We start from the raw sequence: 22,217 nt of genomic DNA, 5'->3' as shown, positions 1-22,217 counted from the left end.
TATTTTCCCCTGAAAACCTAAAGATAATTCTCAATTGTCTGTCAGAGATAACAGCTTAAAAATTTGAAGTTTTATGAGGATTTCCTGATGAGACTGGAATATTGTTTCAAGCAGGATTTAGCTGCAGAATACAAGTATAGTTCATGCTGTAAACTTCACTAGGCACCATGTTCTTCAACACAGTATCTTTGGTGGCTTTGGGAAGTTAATTGCTTTGCCTTGGATATAAAGGGGTGGCAGGGGAGAAAAGGGACAACTTTGGAGACTCTTGGCCTTAGATCTACTTTCATGTCGTCCCCAGTAAATTGCCATAGCTGCATGGGAGAGAGAACATTTTGTACACAAATTAATTAGGTTTTATTTCAAAAGTATACCAATAGACCATGAAACTGCAAAACATTTGTCTGATAATCTGGCAGCTGAATTCATTTGATGGTTGCTTTGGAGCATTTCCTAGCTCTCTGTCCCCCCTGTCCCCCTTAAGAGAAACAGGTTGCCAAGAAGACAACAGTGTATTAGCTTCTTCAGTGTTCTTAAGGAAAGATACATATTATTTCTAGAGTCAAAGAAACAGCACTTGCTTTTGAAAGAAGTCTTGTCCGTTCCATACTCATAGCTCTCCTCTGGCCTTTCAGTGGACTAGGTTGTTTTTTACTTCACAGAACTGGTGGCGGGGAGTAGGCTCAGCACTGTGTTTTGTGTGCTGAATCTGCTCAAGGCAGAGTTGAATAAGTGCTGCCTGAGCCAGCAGAAAGGTAATGGGCAGCAAGAGCTGTTAGGAAGAGGTTGGGATAGCTTCCTGTGTGGGTGGCTGATGAGTTGGATCAAACTGTTACAGGCAATTTTAAGTCGGCATGCCAAGTTTTAGACCTTTTCTTTGTCCTTTTTGAGACAGCAAAGGCAAACTAAATGGGGATTTTGTTTACTCCTAGCCACTCTTTTTTACTCCTACTCACTCTTGACTTCTGCCTAGCAGGCCTTAGCACTTTTCATTTAAATACATTACATTCAGATAGGTCCTTTGTCCTCGAAATTCAGACAGCTAACTTCAGGAGTATCACATCAATCCATAGTTTGTGGAAAATAAATATTTTGTCATCAAAAATAACCAAAGAACTAATTTTTCTACCACATGTAAACTTCTAGGTGACAGTTTTTAAATTTGCAATATTAAATTCAATACAGCATATCCTTCCAGTACGAATGGCTGTTTTCTGGAAGTCTTTGAAGTCTTTGAAGAGGGAGAGAACGTCTCCCTTCCCTCATGAAGACAGTACTACATGCAGGGATGATATGGAAAATGTTTAGGTGGACTCTTACAAGCTCTTCTATTTTCTTGTTACTAGGTGCCTACCAAACTATCTTTCCTCATCTAGCTTTCATGAAATACTATGAACAGCTGTAAGAGTGCCACCAACAATCCTGTGTAGGCTTCCACCTAAATGTAGCTTCATGTAACCACTGCAATGCCTTGCCAAGTCGCACCCACCTGTCTTGATAGCTTTGTTCTTGATGACATGCGTGATTTGGATGAAGGTGCAAATCAGAAGTGAAGTGCCAGTTAATACGAAGCATGAAGTGGTTAAAACTTCAAGGGCCTTCTTATTACCAAAATGTCTTCACTCCTTGGTTCCACAGCTGAGGTCTCCTTTGCACTTTTACATTAAACCGGAAGAGATGCCCACACTTTTCGTTTCAAATCACATGCAGACATACAATTCCTGCCCCATAGTTTCCTATATGCAGAATAACATTGTATCTGTAGATGTGTTTTTAGAGAATGCTACCTAGTTAAGGCTGAGTTTTTAGTCAGAACAGTAAGTTAACTGGTTAGGTGTTGTGTTTGGTTTTATATTGGAAGTGCAAAGGAATTTGGTGTGGTGCAGAAGAGCTTAAGAGTTGACAACAGTAATTAATGTAGGTGTCAAGATGACTAACAAGTATGTATTTAATTAACAGGTTTTCTGCTGTCAACTTTCAGTTTACCAGATGTGCTGTTTACTTACTCTAAGACTGGGTAATTAATGCCTCCCTAGCATCGTTTTGCAAATTACCTTTCTTAGGAAGTTTCGACACAGTTTCATGCTTCTGCTTTTATAAATTTTTGCCACTTCAAGATTCCAAGAGATTATTCAGATTTTGTTGTTTGCTTGAGTGGCTGTGTAATTGCAATTAGGATGTTGGGAAGACATAGAGGGAGCTTTTTCACCCAGTAAACGCACTTCTGCCCAGACCTCAAGCCATACATGCAAACGGTATCTGTAATGCCCTACTTTTTGGTGGGATTTAGCATGCATAAAGCCTGTGCTGGTTCTCTGCAAGTAATTAAAATGTCATCCTTTGAGATCAGACACATTTTCCTGATAAATGTTGTTTCTCTTAAACAAACTCAGCCCACAATTATATCTCCTTTAGTTTTGTTGCTTGCTTCTGCCTGAGATGCATTACTGTTTATCTCCTAACTCTGTACTTCTTTCTAATGTATTTGGTTTCACAGTGTCCTTACTCTGAACTTAGTCTTGCTATGCATAATTTATTTATTACTTGCAATATTATATAAAATTTCCTCCTGATTGCACCTTGTCAGAGTGGAATTGTTTTCTTGGCTACTACTGAGAGTTAGGTGTCTGTTTGCTATATCAGAAATACAATTTCATTTTACAATGGAGTTTACAATGGTTGAGGATATCAGAGCAAACTTTCTAAAACATGGAGTTTCACTCTGGTGGTGCTGACATTTCAGGTTGGTAAGAAGCAGGGAAAAAAGCAGCTCAGACACATAGTTCACCAGTAGAGCTCTCTGTTTTCTTCCACTTTATGTTTTAGAACAAACTTCACAGAACAAAATCTAGTTCCAACCCAGTGTGATTCTGTAGTCTCTCCGTTACTTACGTGAGGCTCACAAGAAGGCTTATTTCATTAGGACTTGTAGGCACAGCAGAGATTGTTAATTCCAAAGTCTCTTTTTCCATAATGAATGCATTCTTTAGTCCCTGATTAGACAATAAAGGGACCTAGATTGATTAATTCCCAACACACACAAAAGCATATATATGTACATGCGTGTTTTACACTCTCGCATTCACTTTAGCTACAGACATTTAAAATAAACATTAAAAAGGCACTGTTGCTGAGTTACTAAGACCCTTTTCTAATACTCATAGCACTCTGGTTTGTAGTTGAGAAGATTAATTATAATTTCAGGACTGATTAGCTGGTACCTTATTTTTGAAGTGTTCTAGAGAGAGATGCACCTAAGTCTTGATTTATATGCAGAAAATGCCTTGCTAATAATATAATTTTATTCAGAATAAAGAAAAAGCATTACTACTATCATCTGCAGTTTAAAGTCAGCAGGGATGACAAAAACAAGGAAGTTTTGAGTGATTATATTTAACACAAATGAAGGTAGATTATGCCTAATTTTGTGCCTTTTTCTGACAATCCTCTGTACAAAAGACATGGGGCAGGGGGGAAAAGACAATTTGGGTACACCATAACACAGAGTTCAGATTTGCTTGTGCATCTTACCTAGATTATTGGTAACGTCTGTGATGGCACACATTTAGAGTGAAACTAGCTAAAATGAAGCTATAATATTAATGGTGACAAAAATCCCATTTTTTAATCTTCTGTTATCTTCTTGTTTAGTCTGTTACTGTTTCATCATTGTTGTTATTTTTCCATTGTGTGATGAAAGGGAGTTGACATCTTTTTTTTTTTCTTACACTAACTGAGCAGCTGAACAAGCATAATTAATTATTTGACATTTTCAAGTGGTTTAAGTCACTTGAAACTTACAAATAGAAATCCCCTAGCTTAAGTGAAAGCTATGAGTTCAGTGCAAATCCTGTAGTACTGTGTCAGGTGCAGGTGATTGATGGGTCCTTTTGATCTTACAAATTGACTGCACGCAGCTGTGACTTTACACAGCTGTCAGCTGTTCTAAAAGAGAAGGCCAAAGGACTGGGTGCAAAACTGAGGCCTATGCTTAACAGATGTAGTCTTTGGAAATATGAAGGAATGAGAGATGGGTAGAAATCCTATTTTTCTGTTTCCACTTTGCCAGTCCTCTTGTTGCCAGCTAAATTGGGATTTGGATAGAGTATCCCCTGTAACTCAGTGGAATACTGTATATATTGTCTGTTGGGCTTTCTGAATTAATTCTTATAAGTCAAGGCTTGGGTGTATGGGACATAATCCAAAAGGCTTTTAGCTCTGAAGGGGTAACAAGTCAGGATGGTGATTTCAAAGCCACCTTGTGATTGTCAGCTGCTCTTGTGGTGCAACACTTACAGAAATTGAAACAAGTAAGCCTAGTGTGGCCTTAAAATATCCCACATGCCTTGAAAAGGCTATTGAGATTTTTTTCTGTAGGCCGCTACCACAGAGATGAACAAAAGTGATGCTCCTACTGAGTATAGAATATTGTGTACTTGCTGTCTCTGTAGGACAGACATGAGGTAGTGCTGTTCCAGAAAAAACATGTAGAAGAGAGGATTATGAATTGTTAAGGTTGAAGGAACTGGGGTAGTTTACAGATTTAGAATAACCATTTATTTTGGGGAAATGCTATATGCAGTCTTTTAAAAAGTGCCATATGGTTAATTTCATATGTTGAAATTTCATGCTAAGTAAATACTAGTTTTATGAAACTAAATGAAGGACAGCATTATTTTCTTTCTTCTTCATGCTGTTGAATGTTCTCTGTTAGACAGACTTGGCTCATGTCTATCTGTTACTTCCACCTGAAGAATCATATTTCACAAAATATGGTTCCATTTTGAACAGGTTTTTGTTTTATTTTCCCCAGGCCCTGTATTTTATTTTAAAATGTATTGGAATTCCTGCTTTCAAAGGCTGTCCAGAGAATGCTTCTCAGCTTGCCCCCTTCCTTCAACGTCTATTGACCCAACCAGGTTTTCACTGTACATCCCCTTTCTTTCTTCTGCATTCCACCACATAGCTATTCCACCAATCTCGATGAAAATATATCTCCTCCCGAATGGCTTCAATAGTGCAATTATTACACAGACATTTCTAGTATGTTTAGACTAGGCAGTGTAACATCAGAGCTGAACATGTAAGCTAGGTCTGAATAAGCTGGCACCTTACATGACACTTCCAGTAAAACAGTGAGGAACTCTTTTGCCTCAAACCACATCTACATTTTCTTGAGCTCAGACTTCTAGTTAGGGCGCTTGCATATATCCTAGGTGATATGCACCTGCCTGAATCACAACTGCTTTGGTTTTCTGTTTCACACTGGTACAGGGCTCATGTTGCCAGCTTGTTCTATTTGTGGGGAGGTTTTTGCTGTGTTCCTGAGGACACCTGACCGGCTGCTGACTGTGCAGTGAGCGAATTCTCTGCTTGCTGTTTTTGTAGTGCAGCACTCATTCCCTGCCACTCCCCTTCTACTGCATCTGTGGCAGATGGAGTAACCGCAACACACAAGTTACATGCAGCTTTCAGAGACAGGTATCCCTGCTACTAAACAAAAGCATTATTCCCGGTCCTGTAATTTTTCAGCAGATGTACATGAGTCCTCTCCTCACCCAACCATTATGCCTTCTCTTCACACTGCTTTAAAGTGTTTAAAAGCTGTCAGATTTTGATGTTTTCATTATTCCATTTCTGAGGTCAGGAACAGCAGAGATCCGGGAAGTGCATTCAGCTACAACATGCCTGAGCTTGTCTGCTTTGTGACCTACTTCTGCCTCTGAATTCCTCAGGCTAGAAATATGCAGAATTCAAATTTGAAAAGTACTTCTTATGGCACTAGAACAAATGCAGTGACCAGATGCTGTACACTCAATGAAGTCAGTCCACAGTGATGATGGGGATTAAATTGACATGTCTGTACCCAGCGCTTCATTTTAGACATGCTAGTTTCAAGATATTGTGAATTCTAGCACCATTAAGAAAGATTGGTATGTAATAATAGCATCTACAGAAAAGATGACAAGCGTCCCCTGTTGTGGTCAGCCATGTATGCCATGCCATTCAATCTGTAACTCTACTTCCAGCTTCATTTCCAACAATGTTGAAATTATTTTTTCATCTGAAAAAGATGTGGAAAAGGATTTTGGTCATTGCCTACAAATCTGTAGCTTTTGTTCTGTTACAGTAGTTTAGCTATGGTTTTAAAAGAGAAACCGCTAATCTCATGTGTTGGCATTGAAAAGCTGTAAGAAATCAAAGGCGGGAAAAAAAGTACACAGCTGTCAAATATGCCAATGTTAACCAAATACACAAAGTCTTTCTCGGTGTCCTGAATTAAGTGGACTGACTGAGAGCAATCTTTATACACAGCGATGCTGCTGTGCCACTCACAAACTGCAGCTGTGTTCAACGGCTTCTTCAGAGTCATGTCAGAGGAGCACTTCCCAAGGTGATGCCCAATGGCAGCCCACTAGGCACCAGAAATTGCTTCACTGATTAACTGAGAAACTGTAACTGAGAAACCAAAAATGCTGCTGGAATCTAAAGGGGAAAAAAATGCGCGAAGAAGTAAATTTGGATGAGGTTTTAGCACATTTATTTAATTGTATATGAAGTTGTGGTAATATCAAATAAATATTTCTTAGCAATTTTCCTGAAACGTATCAGATTGTTCATCAATCTAAACTCTACTAGAGCAGTGTCCTTCAGAGGGAGATTTGTGTTCATACCCTTTTTGGTGTGGTCAAGCCTATGCATCCCAGAAGGAAAGGCCTATGCATGTGATTTGACAAAACTGAATGACAGTAAGCTGGACTTGTAATGTGGTTTATCGATGACCATGTTTCATGCAATGGTCAGATCATAGAGATATCCTGATACTACTGCACAGCCACACAGAGAAATGAAGAGTATCATAAGATCTAGCCTGTCCACAGTTGTTCACTTTGTTCACATTGTACATACAGTCACAGAGAATTAAGTCGTGTAAATGGTTCTTGAAGCCTTTCTTAGCTTTAAGACCTCTCCCTGCTTACATAGAGATAGAAAGACCACAGCCTGGTGTTTGGGAAGCACAATCACAGCACTGTGGGTTCTGATTGCCATGGAATGAGCACACAGACAAAAACGCTTGTAGCCCGAGGCTATGAGGGCCATGGACCGGCCTACCTCCCTTCCCTCCCCTGCAGCCTGCCTCCGTCTTGCTGGAGGCAGGTGACGATAACTCACAGAAAAAGCTGCTGCCACTGTGGCTGATGCGCAGATTTAAGCACTAAGAACCTTCACGACAGAATGACTTCCCAGGTAATGGCAGTTCTTACCACTTTTTTTTTTCTTTTTTTTTTGGAGGGTGGCGAAGCATGGATTGCAAGGAAGTCATTTAATATCGACACAAGTGTGTGCATGCAGTTGGGATTTAAAAGAAAAACACTGTCCAAAGGAAGAACAACAGAAGAAATCCATTACCAAGCGAGCATTAGCAAGATGAGAACATTTTTTTTTGTTAAGCAACAAAAAATGGCTTAAGTCATAATTTGGAACAGATCACTTCTTAGAGAGGTACACTGAACTCTGTATCAGCCAGCTTGATGGTAATCGTGAGATGACCTTCCAAAAACCATTTTTTAACACTGAACAACTGTTGCATCAAAAACGGCCTTCATAACTTGACACACCTTGCTTATGTGACTTTTTTTTTCAGCTGAGGAGCTTGTTGAGTCATATTTGCAAGGTGCTGCCAAATCACCTACTTGCTACCACACAGCAGCAGTCATATTTTTGAAAGCCACTACTGCTGAGGCCATACAGCTGAACTGTTTGCATTTTCTGTAGGACACAGGGAGATGGAGAAGAAAAATAAACAAGGATATAGATAAATATTGACTAAGTATCTTCAGTTCTTTGTCCTGGTACATAGCTGCTGCATGAAATTGAACTGGTGAGTATAACAGTGCCTTGTGAAATTCACAGAGTGAGCAAATGGTTGAGGCTTGCATTGACCTCTCAATGGCATCTGGTCCAACTCCCTGCTCAAGGGGAGGTCACCTAGAGCTGGGTAGCCATGTCCAGATGGCTACCGTCTCCAAGGACGGAAACCAGCATCTCTCTGGACAACTTGTGCCTATGCTCAGTCACCTTCACAATGAAAGTGTTTCCTGATGTTCAGGGGGAACCTCCTGTGTTTCAGGGTGTCCTCACTGCCTCTGGTCCTGCCTCAGCACTACAGAAAAGAGCCTGGCTCCATTTTTTTGGCAATGCCCTTTTCAAGAACATGTATACATTGATGAGATCCTCTTGAACCTGCTCTTCTCCAGGCTGAACAGCCTTCTCAGCCTTTTCTCATGGGAGAGCTGTTCTACTCCCTTCATCCTCTTGATGGCCCTTTATTGGACTCTCTCCACCATGTCCATGCCTCTTGCACTGGAGAGCACTGAACCAGACCCAGCACTACTGCTCTGGCTTCACTAGTAGTGAGTAGAGGCAAAAGATCACCTTCCTTGACCTGCTGGCAGTACTTTGTCTAGTGCTGCTCAGGACACCATTCAGCCTCTTTGCACGAGGACATGTTGCTGGCTTGTTTTCAACTTGGTATGGACCTGGATACCCAGGGCATTTTCTGCAAAGCCGCTTTACAGACGGGCAGCCCCCAGCCTGTGCTGGTGCCTGGAGTTGTTCCTTCCAAAGTACAGGACTTCATACTTCCCATTGTTGAACTTTGTGAGGTTCTTGTGGGTCCATTTCTCCAGCCTATCTAGGTCCCTCTGGATGGCAGCACGACCCTCTTGTGTATCTGCCCCTCGTCCCAGTTTGGTGTTGTAGTGTTTTTGCCTGGGCCAGGTTTTTGGTAGCATGGGGAGCTACAGGGGTGGCTTATTTAAACAAAGAGTTGTCAGAAGCTTCCCCTAAAGCTCATAGGGTCAAGGCCAGTCAGTTCTAAGCTGGACCCTGCACCTGACCCAGGCCTGGCCAATTAGTGATGGAGGTAACGCCTCTGTGAATAACATATTTGAGAAGAAGTTGTAAAACTGCAGCAGCAACAGGGACGGAGAATGTGAAAACATCTCCACAGGCACCAAGGTCAGTGGAGAAGGAGGGGGAGGAGGGTGCTTAGGCTCTGAAAGAGAGACTCCCCTGTGACCTGTGGTGAGGCAGCTGTGCCCCTGCAGTCCGTGGAGGGCCACCGGGAAGCAGAGACCCCCTCGCAGCCTGTGGAGAACCCCACATCGGAGCAGGTGGATGCCTGAAGGAGGCTGTGGCTCTGTGGGAAGCTCATCCTGGAGCAAGTTCCTGGCAGGAACTGCCCCCATGGGAGGGCCCATGCTGGAGCAGTATGTGAGGAGCTGCAGCCCATGGGAAGGCCCCACACCGGAGAAGTTCGTGAGCCACTGTCTCCCGTGGGAGGGACCCCACAGTGTAGCAGTGGGAAGAGTGAGGAGGCCTCCCCCTGAGAAGCAGCAGCGGCAAAGTCCATCTGTAATGAACTGACCGCAACCCCCATCCCCTGCGGGGAAGGAAGGAGAGTCCTGGGAAGACGGAGGGGTTGGGGGAGGTGGTTTTAAGACGGTTTTACTTCTCATCTCCCTGCTCTTATTGTTTCTTTAATAAATCAAACCTTTTTCTCCCTGAGTCTCTTTTGCCCGTGATACTAATTGCTGAGTGATCTGCCATCCTTAACTCACAAGCCGTTTGTTTCTTTCTCTCTCATGTCCACTTTGGGAGGGGGAGTGATTTTATGACTTGGTGGACACTGTCATCTGCAAAGTCACTGAGGGTGCACTGCCTCATCGTCCAGCTCATTTAAGTTGTTAAACAGGATCGGACCCAGTACTGACCCCTAGAGCACACAGCGAGTTACTGGCCCCAAGACTGACTTGGAGCCAGTGACCGCCACCCCCAGGCTCATCCTTTACTAGCACTTGTGGTCCGTTCACGGCACGTATTGTCGCTGCCGCTCTCTCACAGCCACGGTGGCAGCGGAGCTTCCTTCACAGGCGCGACGGGCCGCGAGGGCGGACAGCCTGGCCCGCGCCACCTCTCTCCACAGGGCTGCGCCGGGCCGGCACTCGGCGTGACGGACACGGCGCCGGGGCTGCGCCCGGGTCACGTGGTTATTAACAGGCAACGGCGTAGTTTGCACCCCCAGGCAACCCCTCGGCTGTCCCTCAGACTCGGGCTCCGCGACAGAGCGCACGCGCGGGGGTAGCGCGCTCAAGAGCTCGATGGATGGGACGTAGCGCCTCCTCATGGGGTGATGCCGTTTAAAGACAGGACTGGGGACCAATGGGTATCCAGGACTCGGAGCGCGGGGGCGGGACTTCCTGAGCAATATATAAGACTGCTGGGGGGTTGGGGGGGAGGAGGGGGTGGTGCTGGTGCTGCTGCTGCTGCTGCGGTAGTATGGCTGCTGCTGCCGCCGCGTCTCCAGCCGATAAAGAAAGGTAAAGGAGATTGTGCCCTAGTGCTGGAGGCAGCCACTCGCCGTCCCGAGAGGCAGCTGGCGGTGCGGGGGGTGGCCCGGGCCGTGTGGGAGGGTCGGACCTGCAGCCGTGGCAGTGTTTCCGCGCGCGGAAGCGCTGCGGGAGCCGGTGGCGGAAGGTGCGGGGTGGGCTGGGTCTGGCGTGCCGGGCCCCCGGCGGCGGAGAGCGGGGCCCGAGTTCGGGTTCACGGTCCCATGCGGCTCGGCATCGCCCGCCGCCAGGGCTCGGGGCAGCGGGGGCTGCGGTCCTGCTGGGGCCGCGGGGGAACCGCCTCGCGACGCAGAGGGTGAAGCGGCAGGCTCAGGCACGGCGATTTCTGCTTCTGGGTTGCCTGAGGCCGTCCCGTCCTGCGTCTAGCGTGTGGTTTCGTTTAAAGCTCGGAGACGGTAAACTGACGAAGAGAAGGTGGTCAGTGTATGGCGATGGTGTGAACGTCAGTAACGAGGCTGAAAATTGCCTCTGTTGAGCTCTACCACTTACACAGAAGTACTGGCTGGCCCGTAACGGGGACTGTATTTAATAGGGAGAAATGCCAGTGAAAAGGCGTTTAGGAGGAGAAGAGCAGGGAGAGTTAAAATGGCTGAGGTTACTACTACAGGCAGCAAGAAGCTTTTCCTGGGATGCGGTAGGGATCTGTCATCCTTGTTTAACTGAAGTTAGCCTGTTTCAGATTATTTGGTTACTTTCTGTCTCCCCATTTTCTTAATGTTGCAATAGCTCCTCATTCAAATGTGATCATTCTTCAGCCTTTCCTTGCAGGCCTCAGCTAGTTGGGCTTTTTTTATTGGCTAATAAAAAAGGGGTTGAGATACTGTCACTCTCATCCCTTCTATGAGTTTGACAGGTTTAAACCAGCTGAAAAATCTTAAGATGTTTCTAGGCATAGTTTTTCAGAGACTTGCCCAAATCTGAGCTGTTCTGTGTGTGAATAGGGGTAAAAATGCAGCAAACCCATAAAAAAACCCCAAACAACTAACCCCTTCTTACTTGTATCAAGAACATGGCAATTAGTGTGCTACAATATGTTCTCTTTCAGTCTTCTTTTTTTCCTCAAACTAGGTAACATTGTCATTTGTACACATTCTGCCCCTAGTCATGGTGTCATGCAAGGAACATCTCAGCGACATGGTCACACAATGTCCAGGGTGACTCAGAATGGTGTTTTGCAGCATCTTACCAATTGGTCTGGGGAAAATAAATGGTTGTTCTAAGCTGCTGTGAGAACTTTTGTGTTGTAGCAGTGAGACTTATTTTTTTGTTTTTAAAAGGAAAATATTGCATAAATAATCAGGGAGTCGATATTACTGACTTAAACTCACTGTTTCCTCTTTTTAGATTCATCTGCATTTATCCAGCATATTTGAATAACAAGAAGACAATAGCAGAAGGAAGAAGGATACCTATAGACAAAGTAATTTTGTGGGTTGTAGGGGAATATGGTGTTTTGTTTTGCTATGCAGTAGTGTGTGGAGATGGAAAATGAGTCTTAAAAATGTTGATGTTTCCTGTCCCTCTGACAAGCTACTTAGCTTGAGAACTGGAAATTACTTTGGTGTATTTGAAGGTCATCTGGTGTCAGCATGGTGACCTTCAGTTTTGTAGAAGAGCACTGGGTTTAAGAGTCTTCTTTCATGTGAGTAGCACCTTTGGAAAGCAAGTGAAGGAACAGGAAACCTACTGTGCTCAACCTCCTGCTTAAGTAGTTTGTTACACTTGATAGTGACTGATGTCCTGGTTTGGGCTAGGATAGGGTTAACTTTGATGGAAGTAGGAAGGGGCACAGCATGGACAGCTGGCCCAGGCTGTCCAACAGGTATTTGATACCATACTGACATCATGCCCAGTACATATATGCAGGGAGCTAGTTGGGGGCGGGGCTACAAAAGCGAGAGTTCGGCTGCTGGTCTGAGTGGTCCTGTCGGGTCCTGGGTGGTGAGCAGCTGTGGCACGCACCATTCTTTTTGTATATTCCCTCATTTACTGTTAAAACTGTTTTTTCCTGAACTTGTTTCTTCTTATTGTTGTCTGTTAAACTGTTCTTGTTTCAACCTATGTGGGTTTTTTCCCCTTTTTCTCTGGTTCCCCTCCCTGCTCCACCGGGAGGGGGAGGAGTGAGCGAGCACCCTCGTGGCTCAGCTGGACAAAATCATGACATTATTTGGTGCCCAACATGGGTTCTGCGGGGTTGAAATAAGACAGAGTGGGCTGAAACAATTTTCTTGGGTGCATTTCTGATATTAGTTAAAAAGTTGCTGATCACAATGTTGATTTATATGCTTAAATGGTGTTGGCTAATGATTTCTCATATGCACTATGTATTCTCTGTGATAGTGTTTATTGCCTTTGGAAAAGGGACGAAAGCACTCATTCTGATATACTGGTTGTTATTGGCTTATGGTACGGTTGTGTCACTGGGTATGGAGCTAGGCTTGGTACATGACTTGGTTGTCATTTCTGCAACTTGGACATTTCTTCTCAGAATGTAGTGACAGTAATGACACTCAGTTCATGGGAAAAATGGAGGGACATAATTTTTCCATTTCTCCATCCTCCCTTACTCATTCAGGTTAACTGCAATAGCTTTTGACAGTTCAGAATACACTTGGGATGTCCCAGCCATTGTGGTTTTATTGCTCTGTCCTCTAGGTAGGGTGTTTTTCTTGGGTAGAGTTGCAAAATTTGTTTTTCAGACTGTTATGAGGTTGGGCAGCTATGGAGGGATTGACATACAGAAGAATATGAACAGTTATTGGAAGAGTTTTTTACTTGTACAGATTAGAAATGTCACCCTAGCAACAACTGTGGCTATTCAAACAGACAACTGATGCTGTTGCTGCCCTAACTCCAACAGCAGACACTGATTCTGAATCAGAGGATCAACCTGTGCCAGTGTCAGTTGCTCCTGTCCAGAAAAAGAAATACATTAAAAAATCAGTTCGCCTTGTGAGGGATGAAGGTGAACCAGGGTCATCACAGGAACGGGAGGAAGAGTTGGAGCCAGAGATTACAGCCGCCACCCAAGCGAGCACCTTGTCGCCTGGCTGCTCCAGTGCTGGAAGAATGGGGCCCACAGGTTGGACTTGGAGGGCAGGGAAGCCAGGCAGCTGGGCTCTCTGTCCAGGGATGGCGGCATTGACAAGGCAATTGGAAGAAAGACAGAAGTCCTCAGCCTCTGGAGAAGACTTTTGTCAGGTGTGAAGGAAAGATACCCCTTCAAAGAAGACACCATATGCCACCCAGGCAAGCGGACCACAATGGACAAAGGTATCCAGTACCTGAGGGAGTTAGCTGTGCAGGAAATGATTTATAATGAGCAGTTACCAACAGACCCATATGAGGTCCAGTGCACACAATCTATGTGGCAAAGATTTCTGCAAAGTGCGCTGTCATCTTATGCCAATTCATTGGCAGTCATCTCCTGGAAAGAAGGCGAGGGGAAAACAGTGGGGGAAATGGGTGTTCAACTTCGGCAATATGAAGAAAGTCTGTCTTCCTCCCTACAGGCTGTTGTCTCGGCTGTAGATAAAATGTCAAAAAAGTTCCACCAATTCAAAGAAGATATGTCCCGCACTCCACCTGCCTGAGTCCATACTTCAGCTATTAGTAGATGTCCCTCTGTTCAAGACAGGGAATATAGAGGGCAGACACCACGAGGTGCTTTGTGATCTTACCTGCAGGACCAGGAGAGAACATGAACAAGTGGCATGGGCAACCTACTTCGGCCTTAAGGGCACGGGCACGGCAGCTACGGGGAAAAAACATTAGAAGAAGCAATTTCTCCTGGAAAAATGCTGCTCCGGTTTCCAGTGAGCAACTCCCTAGACAGAATAGAAGGGTTGAGCTCTATTCTAGTCCCCTCGAGGGGGACTTCTAGCTCTTTTCTACAAAAAGTATCCAATGACTGCCATGGCCAGTACTAGGGAGGCCCTGCCTCCAGCCAGGTGGAGGAGAGGGACAACCGAGTTTATTGGACAGTGTGGATCCGATGGCCTGGCACATCAAACCCACAAGAGTACAAGGCTTTAGTGGATACTGGAGCACAATGCACTCTGATGCCATCAAGCTGTAAAGGGACAGAATCTGTTTGTATTTCTGGAGTGACAGGGGGATCTCAACAGCTAACCTTGTTAGAAGCTGAAGTGAGTTTAACTGAGGATGAGTGTCACAAACACCCCATTGTAACAGGCCCAGAAGCTCCGTGTATCCTGGGCATAGACTACCTTAAGAGAGGGTATTTTAAGGGCCCAAAAGGGTACCGGTGGGCCTTTGGTGTGGCTGCAGTGGAGACAGAGGAAATTGAACAACTATCCAGCATGCCCGGCCTCTCAGAGGGCCCTTCTTTTGTGGGGTTGCTGATGGTCAAAGAACAACAGGTGCCAATTGCGACCACAACAGTGGACCGGTGGCAATATCACACCAGCAGAGATTCAGTGATTCCCATTCATAAGTTGATTCGCCAACTGGAGAGCCAAGGGGTGATCAGCAAAACTCACTCACCCTTTAACAGTCCCATATGGCCAGTGCGAAAGTCTAGTGGAGAGTGGAGACTGACAGTGGACTATCGTGGCCTGAATGAAGTCACGCCGCCGCTGAGTGCAGCTGTGCTGGACGTGCTGGAACTCCAATATGAACTGGAGTCCAAGGCAGCCAAATGATATGCCACCATTGATATTGCCAATGCATTCTTCTCAATTCCTTTGGCAGTAGAGTGCCGGTCCCAGTTCGCTTTCACTTGGAGAGGGGTTCAGTATACCTGGAATCGACTGCCCCAGGGGTGGAAACACAGCCCCACCATCTGCCATGGACTGATCCAGGCCACGCTGGAGAAGGGTGAGGCCCCAGAACACCTGCAATACATTGATGACATTGTGTGGGGCAACTCAGCAGAGGAAGTTCTTGAGAAGGGAAAGAAGATAATTCAAATTCTTCTGAAGGCTGGTTTTGCCATTAAACAAAGTAAGGTCAGAGGGCCTGTGCAGGAGATCCAGTTTTTAGGAATAAAATGGCAGGATGGACGTCGCCATATCCCCATAGATGTGATAACAAAATTGCAGCCATGTCTCCCCCAACTAGCAAAAAGGAAACACAAGCTTTCCTAGGTGTTGTGGGTTTTTGGAGAATGCACATTCCAAATTACAGTATAATTGTGTGCCCTCTCTACCATGTAACATGGAAGAAAAATGATTTTGAATGGGGTCCTGAACAGCAACAAAGTTTTGAACAAATGAAACAGGAGATTGTTCATGTGATGGTGCTTGGGCCGGTCAAGACAGGACCAGATGTTAAAAATGTGCTCTACACCGCAGCTGGGGAGAATGGCCCTACTTGGAGTCTTTGGCAGAGAGCACCTGGGGAGGGTCGAGGCTGATCCCTTGGATTCTGGAGTCATGGATACAGAGGATCCAAGGCCCAATACACTCCAACCGAGAAGGAGATACTGGCAGCATGTGAAGGGGTTCAAGCTGTGTCAGAAGTGACTGGCACAGAAATGCAACTTCTCCTAGCACCCCGACTGCCAGTGCTGGGCTGGATGTTCAAAGGGAGGGCCTCCTCCACACATCATGCAACTGATGCTACATGGAGTAAGTGGATCACACTGATCACACAACGAGCTCGTGTAGGAAATTCTAGCTGCCCTGGAATTCTGGAATTGATCACAAACTGGCCAGAGTGTGAAGACAGTGAAATATCATCAGAAAAGGAGGCTACCCGTGCTGAAAAGGCCCCATCATATGAGGAACTTCCAGAAGATGAGAAGCGGTATGCCCTGTTCATTGATGGGTCCTGTCGTCTTGTGGGGAAGCATCGGAGGTGGAAGGTGGCTGTGTGGAGCCCCCTACGCAAAGTTTCAGAAGCTGCAGAAGGAGAGGGTGAATCTAGCCAGTTTGCAGAGGTAAAAGCCATCCAGTTGGCTTTAGACATTGCTGAACGAGAAAACTGGCCGAGGCTTTATCTCTACACTGACTCATGGATGACGGCAAATGCTGTGTGGGGGTAGTTACAGCAATGGAGACAAAACAACTGGCAACGACGGGGCAAACCCATCTGGGCTGCCCCAATATGGCAAGACATTGCTGCTCGGCTGGAGAAGCTAGTTGTGAAGATGTGCCATGTAGATGCCCATATACCTAAGAACAGGGCCACAGAAGAACATCTGCATAACCAACAAGTGGACAAGGCTGCAAAGATTGGAGCAGCTCAGATAGATCTGGACTGGCATCACAAGGGGGAGTTATTTTTAGTTCATTGGGTCCATGACACCTCGGGTCATCAAGGCAGAGATGCCACCTATAAATGGGCTCGTGATCGAGGGGTGGATTTAACCTTGGATGCCATTGCACAGGTTGTCCATGAGTGTGAGATGTGTGCTACAATCAGACAAGCCAAGCGGTGGAAGCCCATATGGTATGGAGGATGATGGCAGAAATATAAATACGGAGAGGCCTGGCAGATTGATTACATCACACTGCCACAGACTCACCAAGGCAAACGCCATGTGCTCACAATGGTGGAGGCGACCACCATTGAAACGTATCCTGTGTCTCATGCCACTGCCCGGAGCACCATCCAGGGCCTTGAAAAGAAAATCCTCTGGCGACATGGCACCCCAGAAAGAATTGAATCGGACAACGGGACACACTTCAGGAACAACCTCATAGATGCCTGGGCCAAAGAGCATGGCATTAAATGGGTTTATCACATCCCCTATCATGCACCAGCCTCGGGAAAAACTGAACGACATAATGGACTATTGAAGACCACACTGAGAGCAATGGGGGGTGGGACATTCAAACATTGGGACACAAATTTAGAAAAGGCCACCTGGCTAGTCAGCTCCAGAGGATCTGTGAACAGAGCTGGCCCTGCCCAATTGGAACTTTTACATACTCTAGAAGGGGATAAAGTCCCTGTAGTGCAAATAAAAGATCTGTTAGGGAAAGCAGTCTGGGTGAGTCCCACCTTGGGTAAAGGCAAACCCATTCGTGGGATTGTTTTTGCTCAGGGACCTGGGTACACCTGGTGGGTGATGCACAAGGATGGGGAAATTCAGTGTGTACCTCAAGGAAATTTGATTGTGGGTAAAAATAACCTGTGAATTCCATGAATTGAATTGTATTATGTTAGTTGTTAAATAACTTTGCTGTTATATGTCATCATTACCATAGTTGCTCTATGCCATATCACTGACACTACAGTAAGAACCACCCAGATCACTGAAGGATAGATCTGGACGAGCAAGATACAGAATGGCGCCTAGTTACATCCTCAAGATCAGTGCCTTCAACTTACAGATAAGACACACTGAATAGACCAGCTGCAGACTCCTGACCCTGTGACCTATCTCATACTCCCCCCTCATCTGCCCTGCTGCGAAAGATTTATGACAAATAAAACCTGAAGTTATGGACTAAATGAACTCAATGGGAATGTTAGGGGGATGGCCTCTAAAGTGAGGGAATGACATACTTCTCTGTGTGTGCCCATATTTGGTTGTTTTTGATTGGTTGTTTTTTTTCTCTCAGGGAGAGGAAGTGCGGTGTTTAGATGTTGTGTATTGTGAAACTAGGCATGATGTAGATGGTATAGAATAAGGGGTGGAATGTCCTGGTTTGGGCTAGGATAGAATTAACTTTGATGAGGAAGTAGGAAGGGACACAGCATGGGCAGCTGACCCGGGCTGGCCAACAGGTATTTGATACCATACTGACATCATGCCCAGTACATATAGGCAGGGAGCTAGTTGGGGGCAGGGCTGCAGAAGTGCAAGTTTGGCTGCTGGGCGGGAGCTGTTTTGTCAGGTCCTGGGTGGTGAGCAACTGTGGCACACACCATTCCTTTTGTATATCCCCTCATTTACTGTTAAAACTGTTTCTTCCTGAACTGTTTTCCTGTTTCTTCTTATTGTTGTTCTGTTAAACTGTTCTTATTTCAACCTACGCAGGTTTTTCCCCTTTTTCTCTGGTTCCCCTCCCTGCTCCACCGGGAGGGGGAGGAGTGAGTGAGCACCCTCTTGGCTTTTTGTTCCCAGCTGGACAAAACCACAAAAACTGGTTTTTGCTCTGTGACTATATAGGCCGATATTCTGTGCCCTATCTCAAAAGATAAAATGCACATGATTCTTAGTAGTTGTTACTTTTAATGTTTCTAGAAATAGCTTTTAATTATCTTACTCCTTTATAGTATTTTTTCAAAAGCAGTGCTGGGAATATGAAACACTTTCCTCACTGCTTGGAGTCGGTAGGTTTTTTTCTTGATAGTAGTTAAAATATTTCTTGAGCATGGAAGTTGACAAAGATCTTATCTATGGAAGGCATCTGCTGTCATGTACCTATAAAGTTTCTAGTGTTCTCTCCTTCCGTCCTTGATATAAGCTTGCTGTTGCTGATTCATGGCTTTTGGGTTGTTTTTCCTTAACACAATAAATATTATTTAAATTACTCTTCCTAAGCAATTCTTTTACTTGCTCCCGTCTTAATTAATTGTACCTATCTCATGGGTTTCTGCTCTTACTGATGTCTAATCTCTTATTTATATATGTGTATATATGTCTCCTAGACAGTAAGAATATTCAGAGATGATTTCTGCCATAGAATTGTCATTATTTGAACTACCTTCTCTTTCCTCATCTGCTTTTCTAGCTGTAGAGTACATGGTCGGGAAACTGCTTGGCATAATAAGCTCTAGGTGGTTCATCACTGAAAAGTAACTAGTTGTAACAAATTGTTCCAACAGGCTGTTGAAAACCCTACATCTACAGAAATCCAGGATGTATGTGCAGCAGTTGGATTCAATGTGCTATTAGAGGTAACAAAAAAACCCCACCCAAACAAAATGACCATAAACAAACCTCCCAAACTTGATATGTGTCTCTGTTCTTTCATTATGTCTTTTTTTACAGACCAAATAAATTACAATTGAAAAGCTTTTGTTATCAGCCTAAACATTTGCTTGTTTTGACTAATAACTGTAACAATGAAGGGAGTGTTGGAAAACTATGTGCAAGGCAGAAATAACCCAGATCTCTGAGACAATGCCACTTTTAAACTTATAAAAAGGTTACTTTTATTTAACTATCCTTCTGAGCACACTGTTCTGGATGCTTAAAAAGTGTTTCAGAATAAAAGCTAATTTTGCAAGCTGCACATGAAATATGTAAAAGGGCATATTTTTAGTGAAAGCTGGTTACCTATTGGAATGAGTGCTTTATAGGAATACAGTTCTGATGCTAGAAGTCTTCATGGTTGTTTGGAGTTACATTGTAGCCAGATAGCTGTGGGATTTTTAACTGCAATACCTCGTTGCTCTTCAAATACTTACAGTTGGTTACTGTGAATGCATCTGAGTTTTTGCAATTTGGGTTTTTTTTGAGTAATTATTGATTTAAAATACTGTTGCATTTTCTAAGAGTAATTTAAGTCTTCATCGAAGAGTGTGACTGGTAGCCAAAAGCCAGTACAAAATCACTTTACTTTTGAGAAGGAGTCAGGTGTATTCCTGTTAGTGCCTACTGCCCTGTGAGGTAGCCAATGCCAATAAGAAACATGTAATATTTTATCAAAAAGTGGAAGCTCTGATATCCCAAAGCAGTGAGCCTCAGATATGTGGCTTACTGCCTGTAGGTGACCAGAAGGGTTTGTGATGGTGGAGATGAAACAAACCTGTGTCACTGCAGTCCAGCCTAGCAGGGAAGCAGAGCAGTCCTTGTTGCTGTATTATGCAGTAGCAGTAGCTGCTTGCAGCAGCACTGCTGATAGAGTGGTGGGGTGGTGCTGGCTGCTGCTGCAGCAGGGACAGCACTGGTAAGGGTTTACACTTGTTCAGGATTCCAGGCTGCAGTCACTTAGAAGAAGAGTCTGACATATTGCAGAAAGATATTCCAGTACTTCTTACAAGAAGTTTCTCCTTTTGTATGACAGAAAAATAAGATGTATCCTAGAGAGTGGAACAGAGACGTGCAGTACAGAGGCAGAGTACGAATCCAGCTCAAACAAGATGATGGCAACCCATGTTTACCTCAGTTTCCAACACGTGAGTGCAGTACCTGGGTTAGGCACTTTATCTGTTGATAAATCAGAAAGACTTATTTTCTTACCTTACCTATTTGTTTAATCAGTTTCACTATTATAAGCCTTAAAACTTTACAGTAGATCTCTTTGCCTGTTGTCAGCCGACCAAAGCAAGTTGGGGCGTGCGCAGTGAGGAGAGTTCAAGTGCTGTCCTCATTGATCCTACTGTTCCTTCGGCATTTGCATTGGAGGGGGTTTATGGTTGCGCTTGGTGGTCTCAAAGGTCTTTTCCAACCTAAATGATTCTGTAATTGCTGTATTGAACAGAGCAGCTAGCTGTTCATTTTCAGTTTACTGTTTTGTTGACAGTTGAAAGAGAGGATTTGCTGTTAAAAATGGCTAATTTTTATTCCAAATTTTATTTAGAATTATTTTTAATTCAAACTTTTTCTTAGGTTGCAAATGCCAGCTGGGCACCAGTGTGGATGCCAGGTTGATAAAATACCGTGCTGAGTTGAGTTTTCTGCTGGCCACTTTTGTGCATTAGCAACGGAGCATCTCCCCTTAGCTGATTACCAGGAACAGCTCATCTTGAATGATGAGTAATTTAGTCTTGTTCATTTTTCCTGGAAACTAATCAGCATGTAAGAGGCGAGAAGATATATACCTGAAGAAGAATATATCTTAAGGAAAGAGCAAGAACAACATTGAATCTAAGGTAGTGTAAGAATGCTGTTGGTCAGAGGAGACAATTTAAAGCCAAATGCTTGCTGAAAGACAGCAGTGCATTTCTAGAAACAGTTGTAGCTTTTACCTGGACATTTCTGTCCCAGGTGTTTTTGGCTGTTAAGGGGTGAAGGGAAACAGTAACAGGAAGGATGTAGATACCCTGGAGATTGTGAGGCTGTGTAGCTGTTGTGGTCTGCTGTGATGGTCATCAGTCCTGGACTTCTTTAAAAATTGGACCCAAAAAAAAGTTGAGAAGAGTTTTCCACAAACTTACAGCTACACAGGGGGTAGAAGAGGAACCCCTGGGCTTTATATCTGGTTTAACAGAGATGCAAATGAGGCAGAAGTTTCTAACTTTGCAAATTATGTTATTAACAAAGCAGGCATGCATCCATCTCTTCCTATGTTTTTAGGTAAATCGGTGATGCTTTACGCTGCAGAAACTATTCCCAAACTGAAAACGAGGACCCAAAAGATGGGAGGTAGCGATCAAAGCCTTCAACAAGGAGAAGGAGGCAAGAAGGGTAAAGGGAAGAAAAAGAAGTGAACTTGCATCAGGAATAATCATAGTGTCGCATAGGACAAATGTGGATGGATACATGACTTGCTGCAACTTTGAAGAAAAAGAGACAAGGAAGAAGCGTCCAGGTGAAGCTGACATGAACTGCCTGCTTTTCTCAGAGCTGGAATGCATGTAGCTGCCTCACCTCTGTGTCACAATAAACCCATCTTAACACACAACTTGCAAGCCTGACGCTGGCATCCACTTCCACAGGTGGAAGAAGAACATGGGGGGGGCGGGAGGTGGGGAAGAGAGAATTGCTCTTTCCAGGAGAAATATGCAGCTTTTGATAAGTAAATATGCAGACTAGATATCTGAAAACTGATTGCCTTAGTAAACCTTTTATCTATGCTAGTGAAGTGCTTGTCTTAATTCTGGAGGGTGTTTGTCACTAATAGGAAAACATGAAGCAATGAAGCTGCGGCTCTGTAAACTTCCCTGGCTGATAACCTTTCACTACTGTCACGTCTACTAATAAAGGTCACATGTTAATTTAAA

The 22,217-nt window shown here is 44.3% G+C and overlaps 2 protein-coding genes across 2 annotated transcripts in view; both read left to right on the top strand.

The window, feature by feature from the left end:
* APC (APC regulator of WNT signaling pathway) overlaps window positions 1-7,380 on the top strand; it is a 101,034-nt gene extending 93,654 nt beyond the window's left edge. The window contains exon 19 of the transcript XR_009820799.1: window positions 7,294-7,380. The gene's annotated coding sequence lies outside the window, so the exon portion shown is untranslated. The remainder of the gene's footprint in view (window positions 1-7,293) is intronic.
* A 2,929-nt stretch (window positions 7,381-10,309) lies between these two features.
* On the top strand, window positions 10,310-22,217 carry SRP19 (signal recognition particle 19). The gene is made up of 5 exons (XM_062018521.1): window positions 10,310-10,382; window positions 11,757-11,832; window positions 19,155-19,226; window positions 20,339-20,450; window positions 21,571-22,217. Exons 1-5 carry the CDS (start codon window positions 10,342-10,344, stop codon window positions 21,702-21,704), a joined length of 435 nt encoding a protein of 144 aa, XP_061874505.1. The 5' UTR covers window positions 10,310-10,341; the 3' UTR covers window positions 21,705-22,217.

This window comes from Colius striatus, chromosome Z (genome assembly GCF_028858725.1).
Source record: "Colius striatus isolate bColStr4 chromosome Z, bColStr4.1.hap1, whole genome shotgun sequence".
NCBI lineage: Eukaryota > Metazoa > Chordata > Aves > Coliiformes > Coliidae > Colius > Colius striatus.
The sequence above is the reverse complement of the archived record's forward strand: the minus strand, read 5'-3'. Positions and strand labels throughout refer to the sequence as shown.